The following is a 22355-nucleotide window of genomic DNA, read 5'->3' as shown; positions in this document are numbered from 1 at the left end:
GCTTTTAAGTAACGGCCGTTACAATAGGACGCCTCCTGATATGCTACAGCTATACAAGGGGATTCTAAATAAAGGCTGCCTCGTGCTGCTATTTTATTATATTTTATAAATTTTATATAAAAGCAAGTAGTTTGTTTAAATTAACAAGAGTCTGCCTTTAAGCTGGATGTTTCCTTTTTTTTTTTTTTTTTTTTTTTGAAGATAATATCTCAACAATAATATGAGATGAATTTTTTTTTTTTGATTCTTTCTGTTATTCTCATCGGATAGTAAATAATATTTTGTTTAAAATAAATCCAAACTAACAAATAATGCAGCTATTTGAATTATATGGAAAAACATTAGTGGTGAAATGAGATCAAATTAATATATTCATACCTGTATTTATTTCATTTGGCGAATGTAGATATGAATACGATATTAGTTAGATATAAAAATTTATATCCATATTTATTACAAATAAATATAGATATAAATTAGATATTAAAAATATGAATATAAAATAGATATTATTTGGATAATTAAATTTTATAATCATAAAATCAAAATACCACTAAATCGATGATAAATTGAGTTTATAACATATTAATATAATTATTTATTTTTTATTAAAATTTTTTAGTATTATTAAAATTTAATATGGTGATATATGAAATTATATATTATATATTCAGATATAGGTTAGATAACCGTCGAATTCATATATTTTTTTAGTAGATATAAATATTGATATGGACGGTAATTGAGTATTCAAATTTCTATTCACAAATAGATAGATTCGTTTAAATAAAAAACAGATTCCTGGAATATGCCATGCGCCGATAACGTAGTCCACGATCAAATACCCAAAAATCCTAATACGACATTCTGGCCCGATGACGTCATAACACGGCGCCGTCCTTAAACCGGCTAATTTAAGCAAAACCGATTTTGGGGAACGGAGGAAGCCTAGGGTATAACTAGGTTGCTTCGCGTCTGATAAATAGATATCGCGGTTACGGTTGGATCTTGGAGACGGCGGTCTTTGCCTGCAGAGGGAGGCGAGGGACGTTATGCCGGAAGGCGAACAGGTATCCATCATTCCAATCGTCTCCTCGTTCCCTCTTTCCCTCTTTCGATCCAAAAAGCAAACCCTAGAATTCGCTGCCCGACTTCCCAGGGCTTGATCCATGGGGATTCTAGGTTTCCGGTTCTGCGGATCCTAGGGCTTGGATTTCGATCGAACGCGGAGGAGTGGGTCCTCTCCGACGGATCTAACTAGGGTTTGTATTTCCCATTTTCTTTTCTTCTTCTTCTTTGTTGTTTTTCCGTTTGAGCCGGTGGGGGGGGGGGGTGTGCGCAGGGAGGAGGGTAGTTCTTCTTGCCAATGGATCCTTCTTCCAGTTCTAGGCTTGGGATTTGTTTTCGTGCTCGAGTCTATTGGATGATTCTTGGTGGGTTTGATGGTTCAATTTATGGATGCTTGGTTAGTCTTGATATGATTATATCGGCCGTTCGGGTCGATGGATTTATTGTCATTGATGGATTGGATTTTACGAACGTTAATTAGAGATGGATCCCATTCTCATGATTTGGATTTTGAACTAATTTGTTTGGACATTAAGTTAGAAAACAACTAGCTTGTGTTCAAGAGGAATGTAAGAAGCAATATTTCTATGCAATGAATTTTTTCGTGGGAAGAAAGAAATGGGGAATCTGTCTTTCGATAAAAGAAGACTTCGAATTCATTGTTGAACATGAAGCACGGTTTGTAAGCTGTATGGGTCCAATGGTGACCTATGATAGATAGGTGTGATTGTGGTTCTAATAGCCATAAGCTTTGGACAATGCTATCAGCATCTCACGTCTTATGAACCCTCTTCATTCTCATTCCTCTTATTCTATCTGTTCATATGTGTTAGATATGCACAACAAGTTTGCATTAGGTTGCATGATGTTATATGAGTTTAATTACATGAAACAATTAGTTTGTGTTTTTCCTAGTGGTGATTTACCCACTAGGATGGTATTTATATATGCTCGGTTATCTTGTTGATTTATTCTTTACTACTTTAATGTTATTTGATCATTGATTGCTGGAATGTTATGTGATTGATGCATTTTAAGGAAAAGTTCATAGAATACCATTAGGGCCTACAATGTTGTATGGCTCAAAATTCTAGGCAATAAAGAAAGTTTGCAAAAACAAGTAAAATATTGAATAAATGAAAATATTAAGATTGATGTATACTAAAAATAGAAAAGATAGATTGATGATAAATATGTCTAAGGAGAGTTGCGCAAATTAATCATAAAGCAATAGAAACTCTATTGATCTGATATAGACATGTATGACAAAGGTCTATGGAGGTTTCAGTAAACAGAGAGTTTAGTTTGTGTTGGAGGTTGTAAGAAATGGAGGGATGATCTAAGCTAACATGGATGTAAGTTTTGAAAAAGGACATAAAGTTGGAATGACATCATAGGTGGTTCTAAATAGGAACACTTGGTGAATGGGTTCCGCAAAGCCGATCTAAATAGTTGGAAAAGTTTGGATGGTTATTATTATGGTTATTATTATTGATGAGGGGGATGACCTAAAATAACATGGACTGAAGTTGTTAGAGAAAATTAAAATGCTGAGCTCATGATTAGGAGCTACATGGAATCTATCAAGCTGAGTTGTTAATTGGTAGATGGTTATGGTGATTTATATCCAACATTTATATTTATATCTTTATCGTTAAATGCCTTTGAAGCCCTTGGTTTCTTGTTGTCGACAACTTAGTTATCGTATGGTTGACTAAGGTTGCGTTTGGTAGCTAGCAATCTATCCAGATTGCTGGCAATTTAATGTGGTAATTTGGATTACTGCATTTAGTATGCTTTTTAGGTGGTAATCCAGATTGCCTCCCATGAGGCAATCTGGATTGTCTTGGGGAGGGATGGCTATATAGATTACCACTTCTTTGGCAATGTAACAATAAAAATTTTGGACAAAATTATCCCTCAAAAAAATCATATAAAACCCATTGCCCAACCCTCCCCCCACCTCCTTCCGCATGCGCCCTCGCCCTGCAGCTCCTCTATCTCCTTTTGCCTGCCCGCAGCTCCTCTGCCCTTTTCTTCTATCACCCCCCTGTGGCTTCTCCACGCCCGTCCCCACCACCCCCACGGCTTCACACGCACCCGCTCCCTCCCCACCCCTTAGTGTCCGTGGTTTCCCCACACCTTCCAGCCCGCTACTTCCCCATTCTATCACCTCACTTACACCACTCTCGCCATTTCTCACCAGAGAAAAAGAAGAGCACCCAGACAAAATTATTGGGGGTATTTTGAAAATTTGATTTCACATTATCGTTAATCTGATTGTTCTACCAAACATGTCAATCAAAATTTTCAATAATTTTACTGCAATATTATTTATGTGTGCCAAATACAGTAATCAATATTACTGGCAATTTAATGATGATAATCTATTCTGAAGGCAATTCACATTACCTTCCAAGATTGCCCGGCGATGCACCAAATGCAACCTTAGAGTTTTAGATGAATGCTCAATTTACAATCCTTATATTTTGAATATTATCAACTATGCTTGCTTCTTGTGTTATATACTTGTAGATGCTTGCATTGATTTTTTCTGCTCTACTCATAAAATTATGCGGGCATGTTTCATTTTGAAAGTATTCACCCATTGAGTGTAACACATGTTTTTTCATATAAGCATTTGCTGATTGAGCTAGTGAACTGGTCATCAGATTGTTGATTACTTGCTTGTGCTGTAAGCATTTCATATGATTTTGTAAGTTCGTAGTTTGATTGCAATAACATAGTGATAATTGTGGTTAAAGCCAGTGTTTAGCAATTATTGAGCTCTTATTGACTAATGTTGATAACTAAAAGTACTTGGGAAAGTTATTTACTGACTAATTCACAGGGACTGCCATCAGTTATACATGTTCAATTAGTCCACCAACATAAGTTGGCTCACATGGTGATTATATTGCTTCTGCAATTTCTATTCCTTCTATTTTCTTTATTTATTTTCACTTTGTTTGATAGGCTTCGCCCCAGTTTGTTGGCTTAATATATTTACTAGAGATATGGAAGGTGCGCATTCTTGGTCAAGTTGCTACCAGAGCAAAGTCTCGTTATTCCAAGAATTTTTTGACTGGCGGTTCCTTCCTTTTGGAGACTTTCTGATCATCTCTTTTGTCAACTATACTCAGTGGCCAGCTGCTTTTCTATGTCCAACAAGGGCAGCCTGATGCAACTTTTTTCTGAAGTTGGTGTTGGATATATGCCACACTTTTACAAGTAAGCCAATTTCTTATATTCTGCTTTAGTAAGTATTTTCATGTTGATCCACTCTGACTTTTTTTCCCATGGCAGCACATTCCCAACACAGCTTCTGCTTGGTGCGAATCTGAGGTCTCAGGTGCATGATATTGAAGAAGTAATGTCTGGGGTATGATTTAGGTTATCTACTAATGACAAGTTGATAACATTGATAATTTTGTATGAGATATTTTTGTCTGTTTTCTTTCAAGAGATTAACTTTTTGGCCTTCTTTTCTCCAGGGTTAAATCGTCGAGCTTCAACCACTGTTCTCTCATTTTTTTCTCCTTTTGGTCCTAGGTAGTAGGCATTTCATTTGCTTCAATTCCATTCAGATCCAGGTGCATGTTTGGTGTGTTATTCGACATGAATTCTTCAACCATGGCATGTGCTTGACTAGTGAACAAGATCTGTAAAAAAGTGTAAACAAGTTATATGGAGAGCGCAAAGCTTCCTTGAAACTCGTTTCCTTAGGCTGTTTGAGGCTATTGGGAGTAATTTTCTCCAGCTAGGTTGAACTGCAATATCTTGACTGCTGCTTTTCATGAAGTGGAGTGCGGTCCTAGAGCTTTATTTCACATGTTAATGGAAACATAGGCTTTGAACGTATGCCAATCAGAAAGAGATCCTGGTGATATGTATTGCAAATCAAAATTGATGGTGGATTTGTCTTGAAGTTTGTCCAACTTTTATACAAACACAGACATTTCCCTGATCAAGCAAAAGCTCTTGTGAGGTTCTATATTTTTTCACGTAAATAGCTGTTGGTTTACTTGAATAAGAACCAAAGGGGTATACTTGGCATCAGGTGCTGAATAGGATGGAACGGTGGGTATTTGTATTTTCCAAGTGCTTGCAACTTCTTGAGCATTCACTATCATTATTTGAAGATGTTACCACCTGTTGTAGGTACAAGTTAATTAAGGAAGTTGGTGATGGAACATTTGGGAGTGTTTGGCGAGCTATAAATAAACAGACTGGGGAAGTTGTATGTTCTTATATTGCATTTGACACTTTACTGCTAGGAAAATAAAGTGTCTTTTGTTAACATTATGAAATTCTATGCGATAACTACAGGTTGCAATTAAGAAAATGAAGAGGAAATATTATTCTTGGGAGGAGTGCATGAATCTTCGGGAAGTGAAGGTACTCGGCTTGGAGAGGCTTCTTAACTCTATACTTTTTCCCTTTCTATTTTCTTTCTGACAAGTTTTTTTTTCCTGAAGTCCCTTCGGCGGATGAACCATCCTAACATTGTGAAGCTTAAGGAAGTCATAAGAGAAAATGATATTCTATACTTCGTGTTTGAATATATGGTATGACAGATTCTATGAAAAGGTTGCTCCAATGCAGGAACTGTGACATTGAAAACTCATAGCCTTTGTAACATCTTCAGGAATGCAATCTCTACCAGCTTATGAAGGATAGGAGAGAGGCTTTTTTGGAGGCTGAAATTCGGAATTGGTGCTTTCAAATATTTCAAGCCCTTGCTTATATGCACCAGCGTGGCTATTTTCACCGTGACCTTAAGCCTGGTATTACTCTAGCTGTGCGGAAGTATTTACCATTTTCTCTTTGTTTTCATGTTACCATTGTGATAGTGTCTAGGTCCCTACTTGAGTAAGGCTTGCATTATTATCATTGGTTGATTGGTCGTGCTTTTAGCTGTTTACTTTTCTCTTTGAATGCCACACTTAACTATATGCATTGGTCAATTATTATGCAGATCAATATTTGTAAAAAAAATTATCATGGAGACCAAAAGTAGTGGGACATTCATCCAACTATTAGTCCAAATCCAGAGCCTTCGGATTAGATCTTCTTGGTTCACGTCTAGATTTTATTGTTTGTATGTCCATCTGACTTGAGCTCTTTTTGATTAAAAAAAAAAACAATTTCTTAAAGTAACTACTGGGTATGTTATGTTCAAGTTTGGGTTTCTGACAGGACTTGCACAATTTGATTAGTTTTATGTCTTGCATTTATATAATTTAATGTTTTCAGTTTTACTAGCTCTGGACTTAATGTTATTTGTTTTCAGCCACATCTATACTTTATCACCTCGTCGTTGAGACTTGAGACAGCCATAGAATTCTTAATGAATTTTTTATATATTTTTGATGTTTTAGTGGAGTTTTTGTGACATGTGTTGGGGAAGGAGAGTGGTGGATGGAATCAAAAGTTTCAAATATGGTCTGAGGTTACAATCAAATAAGCTATCAATATTATGCTTGAAGGTATTGCTGGCTAATGGAGGGAGCTAGAAGGCTATCTGGGAAATGTGCTTGCATCATGATTATCATCACTCCACAAGATTGTTTTAGCTAATGCTAGGATCTCTTTTCTTTAATATTTCAAAGTTAGTGTTAAAACATTTCTCTAGACCGATCGAGATGAGCATCGGGAACCAACTTGGAAAATGGATGGGCCATGATCATGAAACAGTCATTGATGCCGTTTGTTGACCAATCCCCTTGTTAGGATGGTAGACACCAAGGTTTTGAATACGGTAACCCCATATGATTTTTCCATTGAAATGGTACAGTATCTATACCGATGTACATGCCAAAACTAACACATTCCAATAAATTGACGAACTATTGGTACTGACCGATACAATTGGTATAGTACCGTCGATACGCTCCAGCATGGACTGGTACCGACTGATATAGACTGTACATACCGGTCTAGCTGTTTTGGCACCTTGGCACTTGTACCAAGGGCTAGTTCCATGCCAGAATGTGTACAATACCAGTTGTACCACCCCATTTTGGTGGGTTTGAAATGATGGTGGACACCAAGTTCTAGTTGGAGCAGGCAAAGGCCAATGGATGGAATGAATTAAAGCAGTACTTGACCAAGTTTGTGAATAGTCTTCAAACCATTCTGATGTTCAATTGTAAGATTGCATTTTGACTTTTCCTTTTCTTTTGGGTGATTACACCTATCTTCTAAGAAGATCTAGGAGATGTAAGCTTTCACTTAACTAGTTTGAGTGTGTTTTTTTTAAGTCCTTTAGTTGTAGAATAGGCTAGATGAGGGCATTTGTATAGGTTCTGCTTTTGTGTGATGATGGATTGTGTGGTGCTTTCGATCATATTAGCTACATTGCTATACCTCTATCTTGAAGCATCGAGTTGGCTTTCTGCACTAGGAATCTAAACTCTAAGTATGCACGAAAGATCTTGGGTAAAGCTGTTATTTCTAAAGTTCTGTAGCTTATTATTGACAAGCCTGCAGGTAGTCTTTTTTGGTCTCTTTATATTTAGGTCAAAAGAGTTGTAGTTTTAAGGATGGGCATTGGGCAAGGAATTGTAAAACTGATTGAACTTTGCTGGGCATGTGCTAAAGGTTTTAGCTGTCAAGTTGTCCAAATATTTCTGCATCAACTTTTCAATCTGTATTGAAGCAATCTTTTAATAGCTTCCACATGTAGTTCTTGTTTGAGATACGTTCATGTTTCGGCAATGTAACTGTCAAGGAGTGTTGTTTGACTTGAATCTTGGATATTCCTTGTGGCTTGAGTTCACACTGAAAGGGCGCTCTTGATTAGAGTGGTAATTCTTAAGGTTGCATTTTCTGAAAACCCTGAAAATAAAAACTCTGTTTTTCTTTTCCTCTTGAGTTTCTAACAGTAGAAAGTTATTTGGTAGGCCCTACTGTTCTTGGTTTTTCATAGTCAGAAATAGGATGGAGAAATTGGTAGACATTCCAGAAGAAGAGAATGGAAGTGGAAGAGAGGAAAGGGCAAAGATCTTGATTTGGGGGGCCTTCAAGATCAGATGGAAGTTGGGAAAGAGGAAGACTAGAAAGGATCTCCCAGAGGGGTTGTTGAATGAAACATAGGAAGCCCCTATCTTGCTGGGGAGGGGCTTTCCCCTTCCTCACAGGGGAGGGGCTTCGTATGTCACTGGAGCTTCAGATTTAACTGGAGATAAAGATCTGATGAGATGGAAGGGATTGGAGTTGGGAAAGAGAGGACTAAACGGCTCCCTTTTTTGGGGTGTGAAAACTAATAGGGAACCCCTTGATCTCCATCATATGGGAAAAGAGAGTCCCCAGTTTGCTGGTTTCTCTTTTCAGAAAAAGTGAAAGCCAGTTTTTTCAGTTAACTTTTTCTAAGAAGGTTCAGGTCCTAAATCAAAATACTGTTGCCAAACGAGTCTACCGTCTTCATTTTCATGTGTCATTTTAAAAACTGAAAATGTGAAACTGAAGGTGATGCCAAGCACACACTAAATGTATCAAAAGTTGGATCGTTCTTCGGAATATGAGAAGTGTGGCTGTGAATAGGGGAGGCTGGAATGGAAAAGCAGGGTGGAGTCTAGTTGACTGTCTCAGAAAGCAAAGGGTAAGCTAGGAGGGAAGGGATGAGCATGTCTTGGGCAAAGATTTCCTCCCTGAGAGTGTTGTGGTGGGGATGAGGTTGGCATAAATTTTCCTGGGATCCAGTTCTTTTCCCTACACATCTTTCTTTCCACATTATACAGTCTTTATAGTCGCATCGAGAGTCCCTCCAGTGTTACAAGTTCTCTTGCAATATCTGCTGGGCTGCATAACTTAACCCCCGTATATTAGTATAGTATATTGACTTTATTCTGAATTTAAAAGTTGCAGGCAATTATTAAACTCATTGTTTCAGTTTTTATGAATTCTAAAGTGGTTAATTGAGAACATATTTTTGATAGTCAACTGTTAAACTTAACCTTTCAGGTATAACTATTACGGATTTTTGGTAGTTATGTTTTTATGTTCTCTGTAAACAACTCATTGCAATTTATGCAGAAAACTTGTTAGTAACAAAGGACATCATCAAAATAGCTGATTTTGGCCTGGCTCGGGAAGTTTGTTCACAGCCACCATATACAGAATATGTCTCTACTCGCTGGTAATATATTTTTATATTTTCATACGACTATCCTGGGGTGTGCACACTCATCATGATCATCCTATATCACTTGATTTTTAAGGTATCGAGCACCTGAAGTATTGCTCCAGTCGTCAGTATATGATTCTGCAGTTGGTGAGTGGTTAAAGATATAAAATTACTGTGATTAAAGGAGTATTGCGATCAACATTGATGTTATTACTTTCCATGCTACCTGTAGATATTTGGGCAATGGGTGCTATTATGGCTGAGCTGTTTACACTCCGCCCTCTTTTCCCTGGCTTAAGGTACTCATTACATGATGTTACATTTCGCTTGTGATTTTCCAGATTTCTGAAATGTTTCTTTGGCCTTTTTCTTTGGAAAAAAGTTTGTTCGTCAATTTTTTATAGGAATTTTCTGTATTAGGGAAAGTGATTTTGGCCCTAAAAATTGCAATGCAAGGGTTTGCTGTTTCTTGAACGTCTCTTTGCATTTTTTTAATTCCAGCTTAGAGTTTCTCATCAACAATATCCTTATGAGTTATCAGTAAATATGATGAGCCCAGAATATATTCTTAAAAAAAAAAAAAGAAAAGAAAAAAAGGAAAAAAGAACACACACACAACAAGAGGAAAACACAAACATCCGCCAGAAAAAAGGTAGGAAAATGACATTGTGAAGGAAAACCTACATTCTGACGTTGCATCAAACATACGAAAATGCAAAATCTTTTGATTCTGTAATCATGTAATCTGATGTTTCCTTTTTTTCCCCTTTTTTTCGAAAAAAATCTGTTATATATTTTTTGCTCCTTTCTTATTACATTTTCACCCTTTGTTTCTTTGGATACTCAGTGATATTTTGATTTGCTCATTCATCATTCAGCGAAGCTGATGAAATATATAGAATTTGCAAGGTTATTGGTAGCCCGAATGAAAATACTTGGGCTGAAGGATTGCAACTTGCAGGCGTCATCAAGTATCAGTTTCCACAGGTTATATCCCAAAGGCTTGTATTAAAGTTCTACTTAAATTTGAGCTCTGCCTGATCGTTATAGCAAATACGACTGGTGCTGTTTAGATCCTCACAAAGTAAACTAAGTTTCCACTTTGGACCTGCCAGCCATGCACTGTGAACTTCGAGTTTTGGAAATGGCTAACATGCTTCTGGCATTGCCTTTTAATATGCAATGCTCTTTCCATTTGTATCTTAGTTTCAAAAATCCCCTAGCGGGAACTTTTTTCCTCTTTGTAGACGACCTAAACTGTATCCAAACAGGAGATCCATTATTTGCTGTTTATATCCTGGTTCACGGTTACTATCTTATAGCATGTTACATGTTTCATTAGGGACAGAACTTTCTTCCGAACTTGTGCATGCATATTTTATATGCAATCACAGTTCAGCTGTTCAGCTTATCCTTATGAAACCATCTTATCTTTTTCCATCATCACACCTAGGGAAAAGTGGTGTCGGAGCATCAAAAATGAGGTAACAGTAAAAGATAACTTGGACTGTATGCTGCAGCGATGTGGCTGCAGGATTTTCATTCTCGTTTTTTTTTCCCCTTTTGGAGCATCATGCATTGGGCTGCTGGTTTTATATTTATGCTATATATAATAAATAATGAATTTTACATAATTCTACATAATGATAATTGTAGATTAGATAATCTTAAAACTTTCTTTTAATTCCTAATACAAATGACCAAAAATAGAGCATATTAGATAATCATAAGTCCAAGTTGAATCCATTCTTTATTAGGTTTTTCCCTTCTTTTCTGAATCCTTCAACATAAACTAATATGCCTCTCCTACATTCATTGCTATTGGTTCTACATTTCATGAGTATATGTCTTACAAATTTATCTTGGCATGGAATGATTTTCTTTTCCATTATGCAGTTATCTGGTGCCAATCTTTCAGTGCTTATTCCATCAGCTAGCAAGGAGGCAATTGACCTTATCTCGGTAAGCCCTGCTTTTGAGATGGTTCTGTTCTACTCCAATGAGTGATATGAGAATAATTCTGGCTTGTCTGTATTTTAATTGACTCCGAGGAGTATACTGAAATGCTTGGTATGGATGCAGTCACTTTGTTCGTGGGATCCCCGCAAGAGGCCTAAAGCTGAAGAGGCCCTTCAACATCCTTTCTTCCAGGTGACATTCTTAATCTTATCTGCCATTGTGATTGCATAAACTGAGTCAAAAAATGATGCAGGCACACATGACCTTTTGTTTTATTATACAATGCTTATCAATATTGCATCCCCTTGATCTGGCAGACCTGTGTCTATGTCGCACCATCTCTTCATCCAAAAGTGGGAGCAAAACCCAATACACCGCCATCTGGTTTGTTCCTATATTTAAAAATATTTCTGTTATATACTTGATACGAGGGATCAGTCATGTTTATTACTTTTCATATTTTTAGCTGGGGTGAGAGGAGCTTCAGAGCAGAAGAGTGCTAGAAGATATTCAACAGGAACTCTATCCACAACAAAACCTGCTAATAATGTCTTATCAGTGAAGTCAAATGCATCTCTGAGGACAGGTAAACTTTCTGAAAGCTTTGGCTCATAGCTGAGATATTGTCAGACCTCATATAATTGACCTAAACTAGGTGCTACAGGTGCACAAAGAAAGCTGGAGCTGGATCATCGGGTAAGTGGCTCGTTTTCTTGTTGGCTTGATGTGATTACTTGGTCGTTCCATTCTAAGACCTTCTTGACGTCGCAGGGGCCTGGGAAAACTGAAAAATCCATGAGGAACAGTTTTAAACAATCTCAATATAGGCCACCAGCAAGAAACAACCCAGGCAAGTGCGAGGCAATGGTCGATGGTTCCATTCAGCTTGTCATTCTATTAGTGTATATTCTCAGCAAATCATGGAACAGCTCATGCAGTTTTACAATATTTGGATTTTAGTGCATTTTGTCATTTATCTTTCTCCTATTTTTCATTTTCGATAGAGTCGGGCTTTTGCTGGATACCTGGACCTGTGATATTTTGGCCGATGTGTTAAAATATTAGACCTGATTTGGATCATTATCCTGCTTATTCTTTTCTAAGTGGGCATATTTGTCTTCTTCGGAGCAGGAGTTTTAGGAAGAAGCTCTCGCAGCGCAGCCGACATACCCGAAAAGACTGCAAGTGGAGCAGCGACGTCTGCTAAGGTTTCAAATGTGGCTGAGAAACTGGGAAAGATGTCACTGAGCTCTGGTCCACAGCATAGTGGGAAGCAACCGCCCCCTTGGATGAAGGCGGGGGGTTGGCACAGCCAAACTGACCTCCTTTCGCGGTCCCATGAACTGCCTCCTAGAAGATATACTCGCAAGGTTGTGGGGTGAAAGTAGCCATTTTAGGGGGTTGTGTGCTGGGGTTGTGCCTGTGTATTTAACGGTTGCTGAGTGCTGATTTGAAGCATCGAACTGCCGTGTCTTTAAAGCATTTCCCGTACTTTCAACTTTTCTTTGTTGATTTTTGGCATTTGAATCGATTTGGGGGTGTTCTGATTGCCTTTCGTATCTGCTTGATTTGTTGTCTGGTTTTAGAGTAATTATTGCTTGATTTGCTAGGTTTCATTCGGCGTCATTTCAAGATCCTATTGACCTAGACCTGGTCATTTCAAGATCCTTTTGACCCAGTGTGTTGCTGCCATTTAGGATGACTCGGGTTGTTCCCACTAGGTAGCTCACGCTGTGAGGCCGGAGTTCTTCGGCCGGATCAAGTGCGAATAAAGGAGATGCATGTTAACCAACCAAATAGAGCTTTAAAATATAGATAGGAACAAGTGAGAAAATCTCACAAACGGTTACACAGAAGATCAGCAATGAGCAGCCAAGTGTAAATTATCTTCATATTTAATTCTTTCAATTGCTTATCTTCTTATCTATTTCTACTTTGAATATTATATTCTTCGCAACGGGCTTCATACTCGGGAGACTTCAGGATGGCTTTTAAAGGTACTGAGTCTGTATCCTCTCTCTGTTCTCCTCCCACCACAGCTTGGCGTGCACCTCCCCAAACCTTTCTCGGCTGTAGCACAGACAGTGAGCACGAAGGGTTATAAATAAAAAAAAAAAAAAAAGGAAACATCAATCGGTACTCTACGGATTCCAGCATTGTGCACTGAAACATTAAAATTGAAGCATATAAGTAGATCTTAAACCGTTATTTTGCAATATAACAAAGCTAAACCTGTTTTTTGCACAGTTCAGCCCTCTTCCATGTATTTTTCACTTGGATAAATAATGGCTGTTTAGTGGCGGTTAAAAAAGGGGCTGCAGAATAACGATTGCATTATTTGCTCAAGTTGCTAGCCATCTTTAGTAATTAGCAGCGAGAGTCGTTTAATTACTATTGCATAGAGGGCTAGTTTTTATGAGGATAAAAAATTTATCTAAAAATTTGTATTTTGTTGGACAAATATTTTCGAGATAATATTAAGAGAGAAAAAATTATCTATTTTTTTATATATTAAAAAATATTTTAAGAATCTATTATCCATGTTCTTTTGTATTATTAATTTTTTAAATATATTGCTAAGATATATCCATATTCTCATAATTTCAGTTATTATATAAATATTATCATACATGATAATAGTATAATATATTATATTTTGTATGTCATAATATATAATATTATATAATATATATTCATAAAATATAGATAAGGTATTAATATTATATTATAATAATAAAATAAGATATTATATTATAATATTATATCATTATAATAATATATTATGTTAAGATAATAAAATATTATCATTAGATAATAATATAATATATAAGATAGTATGATATATTATTATGTTATAGGATTAGGGATATATGAAGAATAAAATAAAAAAATTATTTTTCTAATCGATAGAAAAAATAGCTTATCCATTTTCTAGATAGATAAAGCTTTTTTTTTATTTTATGAATAAATATTATCTATGAAAAAAATTTATCCATTCAAAAAGTATGAGAATATAGATAAATTATTTAATAAAAAAATTGATCAACTTCTCCGTAAATATAGCCCATAATGGCTGTTCTAGTAATTACTATTATATATATATATATATATAGGAGGCCATCAAAACTATCCGTAGAGCCCTAACATGTTATGAGGCTGTTAGTTTGCACTGTGCCATTACCTGAATCGAACCCGACGAAGCTCCCGCGTACCATCAGCCAGCTCTCGGATGGTGATGTAAACCCCAGGCTCATCCTGCTCCACCCACTCCATCACCTCCAGATCACTGGCATTGCTGATGGAGATAGAGGCCTCATCCCTGGAGGATGTAGTCGTTCTCGATGCCTCTACCGTAGAGGCCTCTCCACGCTTGACACCCGAAGACCCCACAGCTCCAGCTCCAGCAGCAGCAGAAGGATTGTGCTGATGAGGTAAAGCATGCTCTGAAGCGTCAGGAACCGTCGGACAGTACATTCCCTTACCGGTGGCAGCGGAATGAGATCTGTACGTGTTTCGAGACAGCGGCGGGGTGATGGGGTCCTCCCTCGTTGACCCCACATGCGAATAGAATGATTCTTCTGCCTGCGATATCAATGACCAAGATATTATTGGTCGGTTGCAGAGCTAGCAGCATGAAAGAAGGACGTTGTTCAGAGAAGAAGGGCATCGATCTTATAACTTGTAAATAAAAACGATGTGGTCACGCACTTTGGTGTCAAAAAGGACGTTGTTCAGAGAAGAATGGAATCCACAAGGCTCCGGAGCAGGACAAGCAACAATACGGATATGGGCTTGGCCTCGTGCAGTGCACCAGGGAACAGAAGAACGGTCGGAGTTTGTACGCACAGAAAGCTTACAGCGGAAACAAGACCGTTATTTGCAGCGCCGTGCATGAATTATTTTAGGAACAAACGATGTTGTTTCAATGACCCTTATAAAGGATCAGTAACATGAAAATAATGTTGTTCGATGATCACTATTTATGAAATGATAAAATATTTACCTTCTTCTGTAAGCGTCAAAGTCCATTCCTGTCGGTATCAACGGGTTTTTGAATGCATATCCTTATTGTACATATATCCTTCTAAATTTGTGTGTATTTTTATAAATTATGTCTTGTTGCATGTCTATCCTCATGAATGGTATACATACATAAATAGAAATGATATATATATATATAGTAAATTTGTGAGGAATGAGGATACATATGCAATTTCAACATTTTATAAGAATATGCATGCAAAAAAAAAAATCTTGTGTAATACAGTAGTAACATGCTAGGATGCATCTTTGAAACCATTGTAATGACTTACCAAAGAAAAAGAAGAAAAAAACCATTATAATGGCTGTTATTCATTTAAAACCTTTTGAATAAGAAAGCATGCTGTTCTTGTTTATAGTTAGCAGAAAATGTGAAATAGTAACAAGGATTTATAAGGGTAAGAACAAACCCCGCCATCATCGGACCTCAGTGGAGTTGGTAGTCCCTGGCGGCTAAACCTCTGCACATTGTAAAGCTCCATGATCCTATCATAGTTCTCTCCCCACCACCTCTGTGCCTGCCACTTGTTAAACATCTCCCGACTATAATATGAGAACCAAAACCAAGAAAAGAACAATATCAATACTTAGTCTTAACCAATCAATGACTACTCGATCGATAAAAGATAGAATGGAGAACCTGAAACGGATGCGCTTGAGGTCGTTGCCGGCACCACCAGGGAGAGAAACAAAAGTGATGTGGACGCCGGGCTCAACCTGAGCCACCCACTCCTTTGGCTCGCCGCCGTCCTCCTCCAGCACCACCTCTTCCGCTGCTGCCACCACCCCAACTCCGGGGATCCACTTGTGGGCCTTGAACCTGTCATTGTCCCTGTCACGGGCAATACTTGTGAAGTCCCATGCAGGGGTTGAGCTTGAGCTCGCCACCTGCAAGAAGGCGTACCGGCCACCACCTCCACCATCGGAGGCTGCGTCATCATCGATGAGTGTGTGTGAGCTGCTGGCGCCGCCACTGTGGTGGTTGCGTGGGTGGCGGAAGCTCTTGCTCCGGTGAGACAAGCTGCCACCTTTACATTGCCGGTATGAGCCAGAGAACTTCAACACCATGTCCTTTATCTGCCAAGCATGTACACGTTAATGAAACTGCTTAAATATTTGGGGAACAATGGAATGAAACTGCTTAAATATTTCTCATTACTGATTACAATTAGATGGAGCAGCTGAAATAGAGACCTGGTTCTCTTTCTGCATTCATTATGAATACCACTCTTCACAGTCCATTTATTAATATTTCTTTCGTCTCATTCTCGGCCAATCTATTTGTTATATTTCCCATGGCTTTGAGGAGAAGATGAAGGAACAACCACTGTAATAATTCTGGCTTAGACGAGCACATTTTCAGTTTCAGGAATTTTAGTCGTTAGTTCTGACTAAAAAACAGTGGTTCCAAATTTCAGTGGTTACCTAAAACTTTATAGCTTAGTCACCGTATTTGCCAGCTTTCATTGTCTAACAAGTACCGAGCATCTTAACCAAGCGTCGCTGTAAACTATTGCAACTGTAGGTAATGAACTGATGAAACTATGATTTTTTGTGTATCCTTGTAGTGCATCACATGAAATAAGAAAGATGGTCAGTTAAGCAGCAGACATATATAAGATACTGCTACCCTCACTCAACTAATAAACTAAGTTATTTCTTAAAAAAAAAAGAGTTGAAAAATTAAACTAGAAGCATCTAAGAACCAAATTGAGATAGAGATTCCGACCAGCTAACTTTGGTGGGAGGACTGCAACTGAAGTCATTTCTGAAGTCGTGACAACCTAAGGGACCTAGGTGTCGATAAACATTAAGCCATGTCCGTCTAGAATGTCAAATAATGTAGGCAGTCCAGCCCTACCATCAAATAGTCATCTAGCCATTTTGTCTGAGTGTCGAACAAAATAGGTTTTCTTCCTTTTGCTACCAAAATAAACATAATAAGAATAAACGCCCACACAAGTTTATCTCTAGTAATTATCATTTGTACTTAAAATTGTAAGTACGTACAATTCTAAAATAACTGATGTGCAAAAGCCTTAATTTGCTATTTTAAGAAGTTTTTTTTTTTTTGACTGAAAAGGAAAGTAACGGGAGTTTTCCACATTACCTACCAAAATTTATTAAGAGAAAATGAAGTACACAAAACTGTACAAAAAAAAAGGGATCCAAAGCACATCCAAGTCAGACAAGAATGTACAGTAGAAGGAGAAAAAGGACAGTCAAAAGAACTTAAGAAAAAAACAAAAATGGGCCCACGGAGTGATCACAAAGAAATAGATAGCAAAAAGGGGCTAGTTTAAGAAGTTTATGGCTTGAAAGTGCACAAATAAAAGACAATGCCATAGGCCATTGCCGTTCCGACTAGTGGCGGAGCCTTCTAACAAGAACTAAACAAGCATCATCATTTAGTAATGAGGTCAGACGTCCTGATCCAGGTTTTCCAAATAAGTTGAACTTGTATCATACGTTATGATATGCTTCTAAATATAACCATCGGTAGTTGGTCAAGTCAGACAAGTTCTAAATTAAAGTGAAACTCATCATTAGTCCATATTAAAATCATGCGGGATATATAACTGGCGAACAAGGAATTACAGAAACAATAGCTTAATTACAATTATGGAACCAGATTAATTCGGTCACAAATTAGTCTAGAATTTTTCATGTCACGTAGGTCGGTCTTTGTCTTGGAGTCCGGCAGGAGGGCTTCCAGGAGTAGGTCGGTCCTTATCATGAGGAAGGGTTCCCTATAAGGACGCTTCAGTGCATGCTGCGTCGCTGTCAGACTGGTCCACCGACTCAGTGGGGGACCTGGTCCAACTAAAAATTACACGTCAAATAGAGTCCAGTCCGGACTGAAGCCAGCCAACTCATACTAGTCGAGGACCATCATACACCCTTTATTCTTTTCGTGGTACAACGACACAACACCGAATCTCGTCCTGGCTACATCCAACGGATCTCTTTCCAGCAAGGCGCGGCATTTAAAAAAGACCCGAACCTTAGCTTCTTTAAGAAAAAAGAAACAGAGCACCAACCCCACCCTTTCTCCAATCCCTCCTCAAAACCCCAGGGAATGACAGAAAGGAACCTCCCCTCGTCCTCCCCCCTTGACCAACTTTATCCAATGTTCGACCAAAGGACCTCTTTGTAATTTTTTAGAAAAAGGAAAAAAAAAAAAAAAAAGACAACAACAAATAAAAAACGGTCTAATTACTGCTGGCCTACTGCTTTTTTTTCGGCAACTCTTCGGTGCAGTAAAAATGGGTGACTTTAGTGGCAAGCTAATTACTACTGGCTAGCTATCTCCTTTTGGAGAGTGTTCTCTTACCCATTGCTCTGGTTGTAGGGCAGCTTAGAAGTGCAGTAAAAATGAGTCGCTACTCTCCATAAAAGCAAACCGTATACTGCCGGCTATCTCCTTTTAGATATTTTGTCAAACACCGGACGAGTTATGAGGCAACTTCGGGTGTGGTACAGTAAAATGGATGGCTGGGTCGTTTTCACCTCCTTGGGGTTTATACCCTCTCCCACCGCTTTGAATCCAAAGTCCTCGAAAACGTTCGTATTGGTCTCAGCGACTACTAAATGGTCGTATGCGTAAAAAGAGAGGAGAGAGAGTTACCTGGGAGGTCACGCTTTTGACGGCGTCTTTGTTACTCGGTGTCCCAGCATGTGCGGTTTCCTCAGCGCCATCTTCGTGCTCGTGCTTCGAACAAGCGATGCAGGCCAGCATCTTGCCAGCAACAATAACGCTCTCCCGAATCTACCCCTGCATGTTATGTACAATTACTTGATTGTCCTTCCGAAAAGCTACGATATCTAAAAAGATAGATTGCTTGGCTATGTAACCGGTGTGGTGCTACTACTTATGATCTAGCAGCTAGAAGAAGTCCCAACTCATCCATGATTATATAATTGCCAGTGCAATCTAAATTTTAAATTAATGTAAACTAAATGAGTTCATATGTGGTTTTCTTTTTAGGTAAAGTTAGTTCATATGTGGTTGGGGAATCTAGCAAACATACATGGAATAATTATAGCGGTCAAACTTGCATCTACCAATTATAGTCACTTTAAAAATGTACATATAATAAGCTATCCTTAAATTGACCTATCATTTATATCAACTTTCTATATATTTTTCATAAACCACCAAATTTATGTCAATTTCATCCGAAGTTCATGTTCATAGTCAAACAAAAATTACAAAAACCTGCCGCATAACTATTCCAATTAACATAACTTTTCTTTTGTATCATGATAAATCAATATAAAAATAATATAAATCATATTGATTAGATAAAAATCAAGCAGCAGAAAATTCAAATTTATAAAATTATTTCTCACATAGCTAAGTGGTGTATATCCATGTTTACGTATATATAAATATGTGTTTACATGTTTATATAAGAAGGGTCACTATTTCTGTTTAACAGCTGCTGCAGCAATAAAATACCAAGCCAAACCCCTGATATAAAAACGGGTTGGAGAAAAACTGCAGGAAGGGGTAATTTGGTCATTCCGGTGTCTACACGTTCGCCTACTAGTTACTACTCCGACTACCGGATACCGCACAAGCTAGCTAGCATGGACAACGAGAGGACCAGCCAGCTCCAACGCCTGTCTCACCGGGAAACGAAATGGGAAACGGAAAACGTCAAGCATACCGACCAAAACAGCGACGAGAGCACGGGGAAACGGACAAAACAAGCAAACCAACCCCCATCCCAACACGATACCTTCCAGAACTTCGGAGCGAACGAGTTTTTAACCACGACGAATCCGAAGCGAAGCCGGTGTTTTGTCCGAAAGCAGATCCACACGCGACATTAATATCGTACTGCAGAATAACACGAGTCGATATTGGCCGAACGAGGAAGCTTCTTAGAAAGATTAGGAGCCCAAGCAATCAACCAACAGGAATAATAGCAGCAATGCCGACGAAACCCGAGGAAGTGAGAGAGGAGAGAGAGAGAGAGAGAGGACATATAAAATGGGTGTTCCAGCTGGGAATGGAAGCTGCGAAGCCCTGCCTGTCCGCTCTGCGCCTAGCCTGTTTGATGAAATGGACAGCAGAACCCCGCATAGGAAAGAGAAAGAGAGAGAGGGAATTTTCTAGCAGATCAAGGGGAGCAAGGGCTCTGCTCTCTCTTATTCTCTATCCTCTTTACATGCGAGAGAAAGGCAAAACTTTCCTAAAATGGAACTGAAAAATAAAAAAGAAAGCGATGTTTCATACATACCGACGCCTTTTCTAACTCGATTTCTTTTGGACGTGATTGAATCAATAGCCAAATTCTTTTGTTCTCTAATGGATCTCTTTCTTTTTCAAGATCTCTCGATTGCTGCTGAGAAAAAAAAAACAAAGGAAACAAGAGAGATAATCTCAAAGCAAACTCATGCAAAAGACTACGAGATAATTCCTTTTTATTTTTTTTAATAGAAATGCGATCGAAATCTACCCAAAAGGGCCGGAAATCATTGAAATCTAATCGACAGAAGACGATCGCATTCAACATTTTCTCACCTTCTTCAACCCCAGCAGCTCGAATCGCTGCAAGAAATCCTCGAATGAGACGTTTGCAGCGATCTCTCCTGGCCTTCTTCGCTTCAAGAGATGCGAAGAGGAAAAGAGAAGAAACCCTCGACCACTTTCTATTTATATATAAAAATATAGTAGAAAGCGAGCTCGAGTGGCGGAGATATCGGCGGATCGGGCCGCAGAATCAGAATGCCGGAGATACCGCCACGAGATTTCGGTCGGCTTCCGATATTTTTGAAACAAGGAAGCCGCTCTCCGTTTTCCCCGGTCCGATCCGGATTCCGGAATGGCCAAATCAACTGCCCGGCTCCCCCCGCCTCCCGACTAGCCTCCTATTTATGATCCTCATTAACGGCCGCCATCTTTTCCGTCAACTGGCATATGCTATTTATATCCCCCACTCGATCGATCTGGGCCGTCCATCATCTTGTACAGGGTATATGCGGAATGCGCGAGAATTGGTTGATGCCAGCCGTTTGATCGGTGGATTCCGGAACTGGAGGAGGCGTGCAGCAGTTAGCAGCAGCGCCGCAGTGGTTCTGTCGAGTGATTGACGATAGAAGACATAACATTTGGACGGCTGATATTTATTTTCTGGACAGCCATTAAATGGCTTAAGGAAAAGCAAAAGGGATTTAACGTTGGTTTCTTTTACCCTGAGTTGTCCAATCCTTATATTTTTATCCACCATCCCGTCATAAATTTAGGGGCAGCGTTGGGACTGTTCACCGTTTGGTGACATGACTGAATTGACAGGAGATTCGATACCGACAAATACTATTTACTGTTTTATAATAATAAAATAAATTATTTTTTTATGACTCAAATTTTTTTTTTTCCGGAGAGCTTCAACGATTCAAAATAAAATAAAATAAAATAAAATAAAATACAAACCTACGCCCAACCCATTACATCTACGGGCAAATAAAAACTACAAGCAGATTTTATTTGAGATTATTACAGAAATATGTTATCATGCTCATTTTCACTGGATCAAAAGGTGAATGACTGAGAGGAGAGAATCGCTGATCCTCTCTCAGAGAGCTTCGAGATCGATGGTCTTGGTTCTCATTTTTTTGCCTCTAGAACGGAGATCGGGAGTGTTGGTGGATTCTCCCCTCTCATCTTGGAGAATATTTCTTGTTCCGACATGCGACATCAAAATTGGCAGAAATTTCTTCTACGAAAGCCTCCCTCATGCAGACATACTTCTCCGTATGGGCAAGCATGTACGAAATGTTTTGAAAATAAGTCTTAGTCAACGATTTTTTCAAGTCGTTCTTCAATAGGCTATCTATCATCGCGGCCATCAGATCGATTGATCTAAGTCGTAGACCTCCAGAGTCGTCATATTGAAACGGTTGACAAAAGTATGGATTGACTCGCCCTCTCTCTGCTTGATGGTGTAGAGATAGTCAGACCGCTCCTACTATCATTGATTGTTAACAAAGTAAACGACGAATGACTGGCACAGATCTTCAAAAGAGTGGATAGAGGTCGGATTTAGGTTTGAATACCATTGTCGAGCGGCCTCTTTAAGAGTAGTAGAGAATACTCGACAGAAGATGGTATCTGACACTCTTTGAAGGAGCATTGCCGTCTTGAAGGTCT

General features: G+C 38.5%; 2 protein-coding genes across 9 annotated transcripts; one reads left to right on the top strand and one right to left on the bottom strand.

Annotated features, from left to right (window-relative positions):
* The first annotated feature begins 920 nt into the window (after positions 1-920).
* LOC105033533 (cyclin-dependent kinase F-4) lies at positions 921-12714 on the top strand. 5 transcript variants are annotated; one of them, XM_029261351.2, is made up of 20 exons: positions 921-1070; positions 4045-4092; positions 4212-4299; positions 4375-4450; positions 4563-5148; positions 5230-5308; positions 5398-5466; positions 5547-5636; positions 5717-5855; positions 9106-9208; positions 9291-9343; positions 9429-9495; positions 10096-10183; positions 11093-11158; positions 11279-11347; positions 11473-11539; positions 11622-11741; positions 11811-11851; positions 11927-12005; positions 12287-12714. In XM_029261351.2, exons 5-20 carry the CDS (start codon positions 5141-5143, stop codon positions 12535-12537), a joined length of 1389 nt encoding a protein of 462 aa, XP_029117184.2. In that variant the 5' UTR covers positions 921-1070; positions 4045-4092; positions 4212-4299; positions 4375-4450; positions 4563-5140; the 3' UTR covers positions 12538-12714. The 5 variants fall into 5 exon arrangements, with proteins under 5 accessions (XP_029117184.2, XP_073101590.1, XP_073101593.1 ...); XM_073245489.1 differs by having other exon boundaries at positions 922-1070; positions 10075-10183; XM_073245492.1 differs by having other exon boundaries at positions 923-1070; positions 10075-10183; positions 11820-11851.
* A 130-nt stretch (positions 12715-12844) lies between these two features.
* On the bottom strand, positions 12845-20995 carry LOC105033546 (protein Brevis radix-like 1). 4 transcript variants are annotated; one of them, XM_073245494.1, is made up of 8 exons: positions 20730-20994; positions 20446-20550; positions 18825-18971; positions 15837-16273; positions 15607-15739; positions 14864-15007; positions 14337-14737; positions 12845-13225 (listed from the first exon to the last, which is right to left on the bottom strand). In XM_073245494.1, the coding sequence occupies exons 3-8, from the start codon at positions 18933-18935 to the stop codon at positions 13147-13149; spliced, it is 1305 nt and encodes a 434-aa protein (XP_073101595.1). In that variant the 5' UTR covers positions 18936-18971; positions 20446-20550; positions 20730-20994; the 3' UTR covers positions 12845-13146. The 4 variants fall into 4 exon arrangements, with proteins under 4 accessions (XP_073101595.1, XP_073101594.1, XP_073101596.1 ...); XM_073245493.1 differs by having other exon boundaries at positions 20446-20547; XM_073245495.1 differs by lacking the exon at positions 20446-20550 and having other exon boundaries at positions 20730-20995.
* Positions 20996-22355: the final 1360 nt, after the last annotated feature.

The sequence above is a fragment of the Elaeis guineensis genome, chromosome 11 (assembly GCF_000442705.2).
Source record: "Elaeis guineensis isolate ETL-2024a chromosome 11, EG11, whole genome shotgun sequence".
Taxonomy (NCBI): Eukaryota; Viridiplantae; Streptophyta; class Magnoliopsida; order Arecales; family Arecaceae; genus Elaeis; species Elaeis guineensis.
The sequence above is the reverse complement of the archived record's forward strand: the minus strand, read 5'-3'. Positions and strand labels throughout refer to the sequence as shown.

What these genes read in the sequence shown, in the direction of transcription:
- LOC105033533 (XM_073245489.1), top strand. An exon ending in TCACCGTGACCTTAAGCCTG is followed by an intron (nt 5,856 to 9,105) that starts GTATTACTCTAG and finishes CAATTTATGCAG; the next exon opens with AAAACTTGTTAGTAACAAAG. An exon ending in ACCCAATACACCGCCATCTG is followed by an intron (nt 11,540 to 11,621) that starts GTTTGTTCCTAT and finishes TCATATTTTTAG; the next exon opens with CTGGGGTGAGAGGAGCTTCA.
- LOC105033546 (XM_073245495.1), bottom strand. Translation starts at nt 18,935, where the DNA reads ATGCTGGCCTGCATCGCTTGTTCGAAGCACGAGCACGAAGATGGCGCT. An exon ending in CTCAAGCGCATCCGTTTCAG is followed by an intron (nt 15,740 to 15,836) that starts GTTCTCCATTCT and finishes CTCATATTATAG; the next exon opens with TCGGGAGATGTTTAACAAGT. An exon ending in CTTCGTCGGGTTCGATTCAG is followed by an intron (nt 13,226 to 14,336) that starts GTAATGGCACAG and finishes TCTGTGCTACAG; the next exon opens with CCGAGAAAGGTTTGGGGAGG.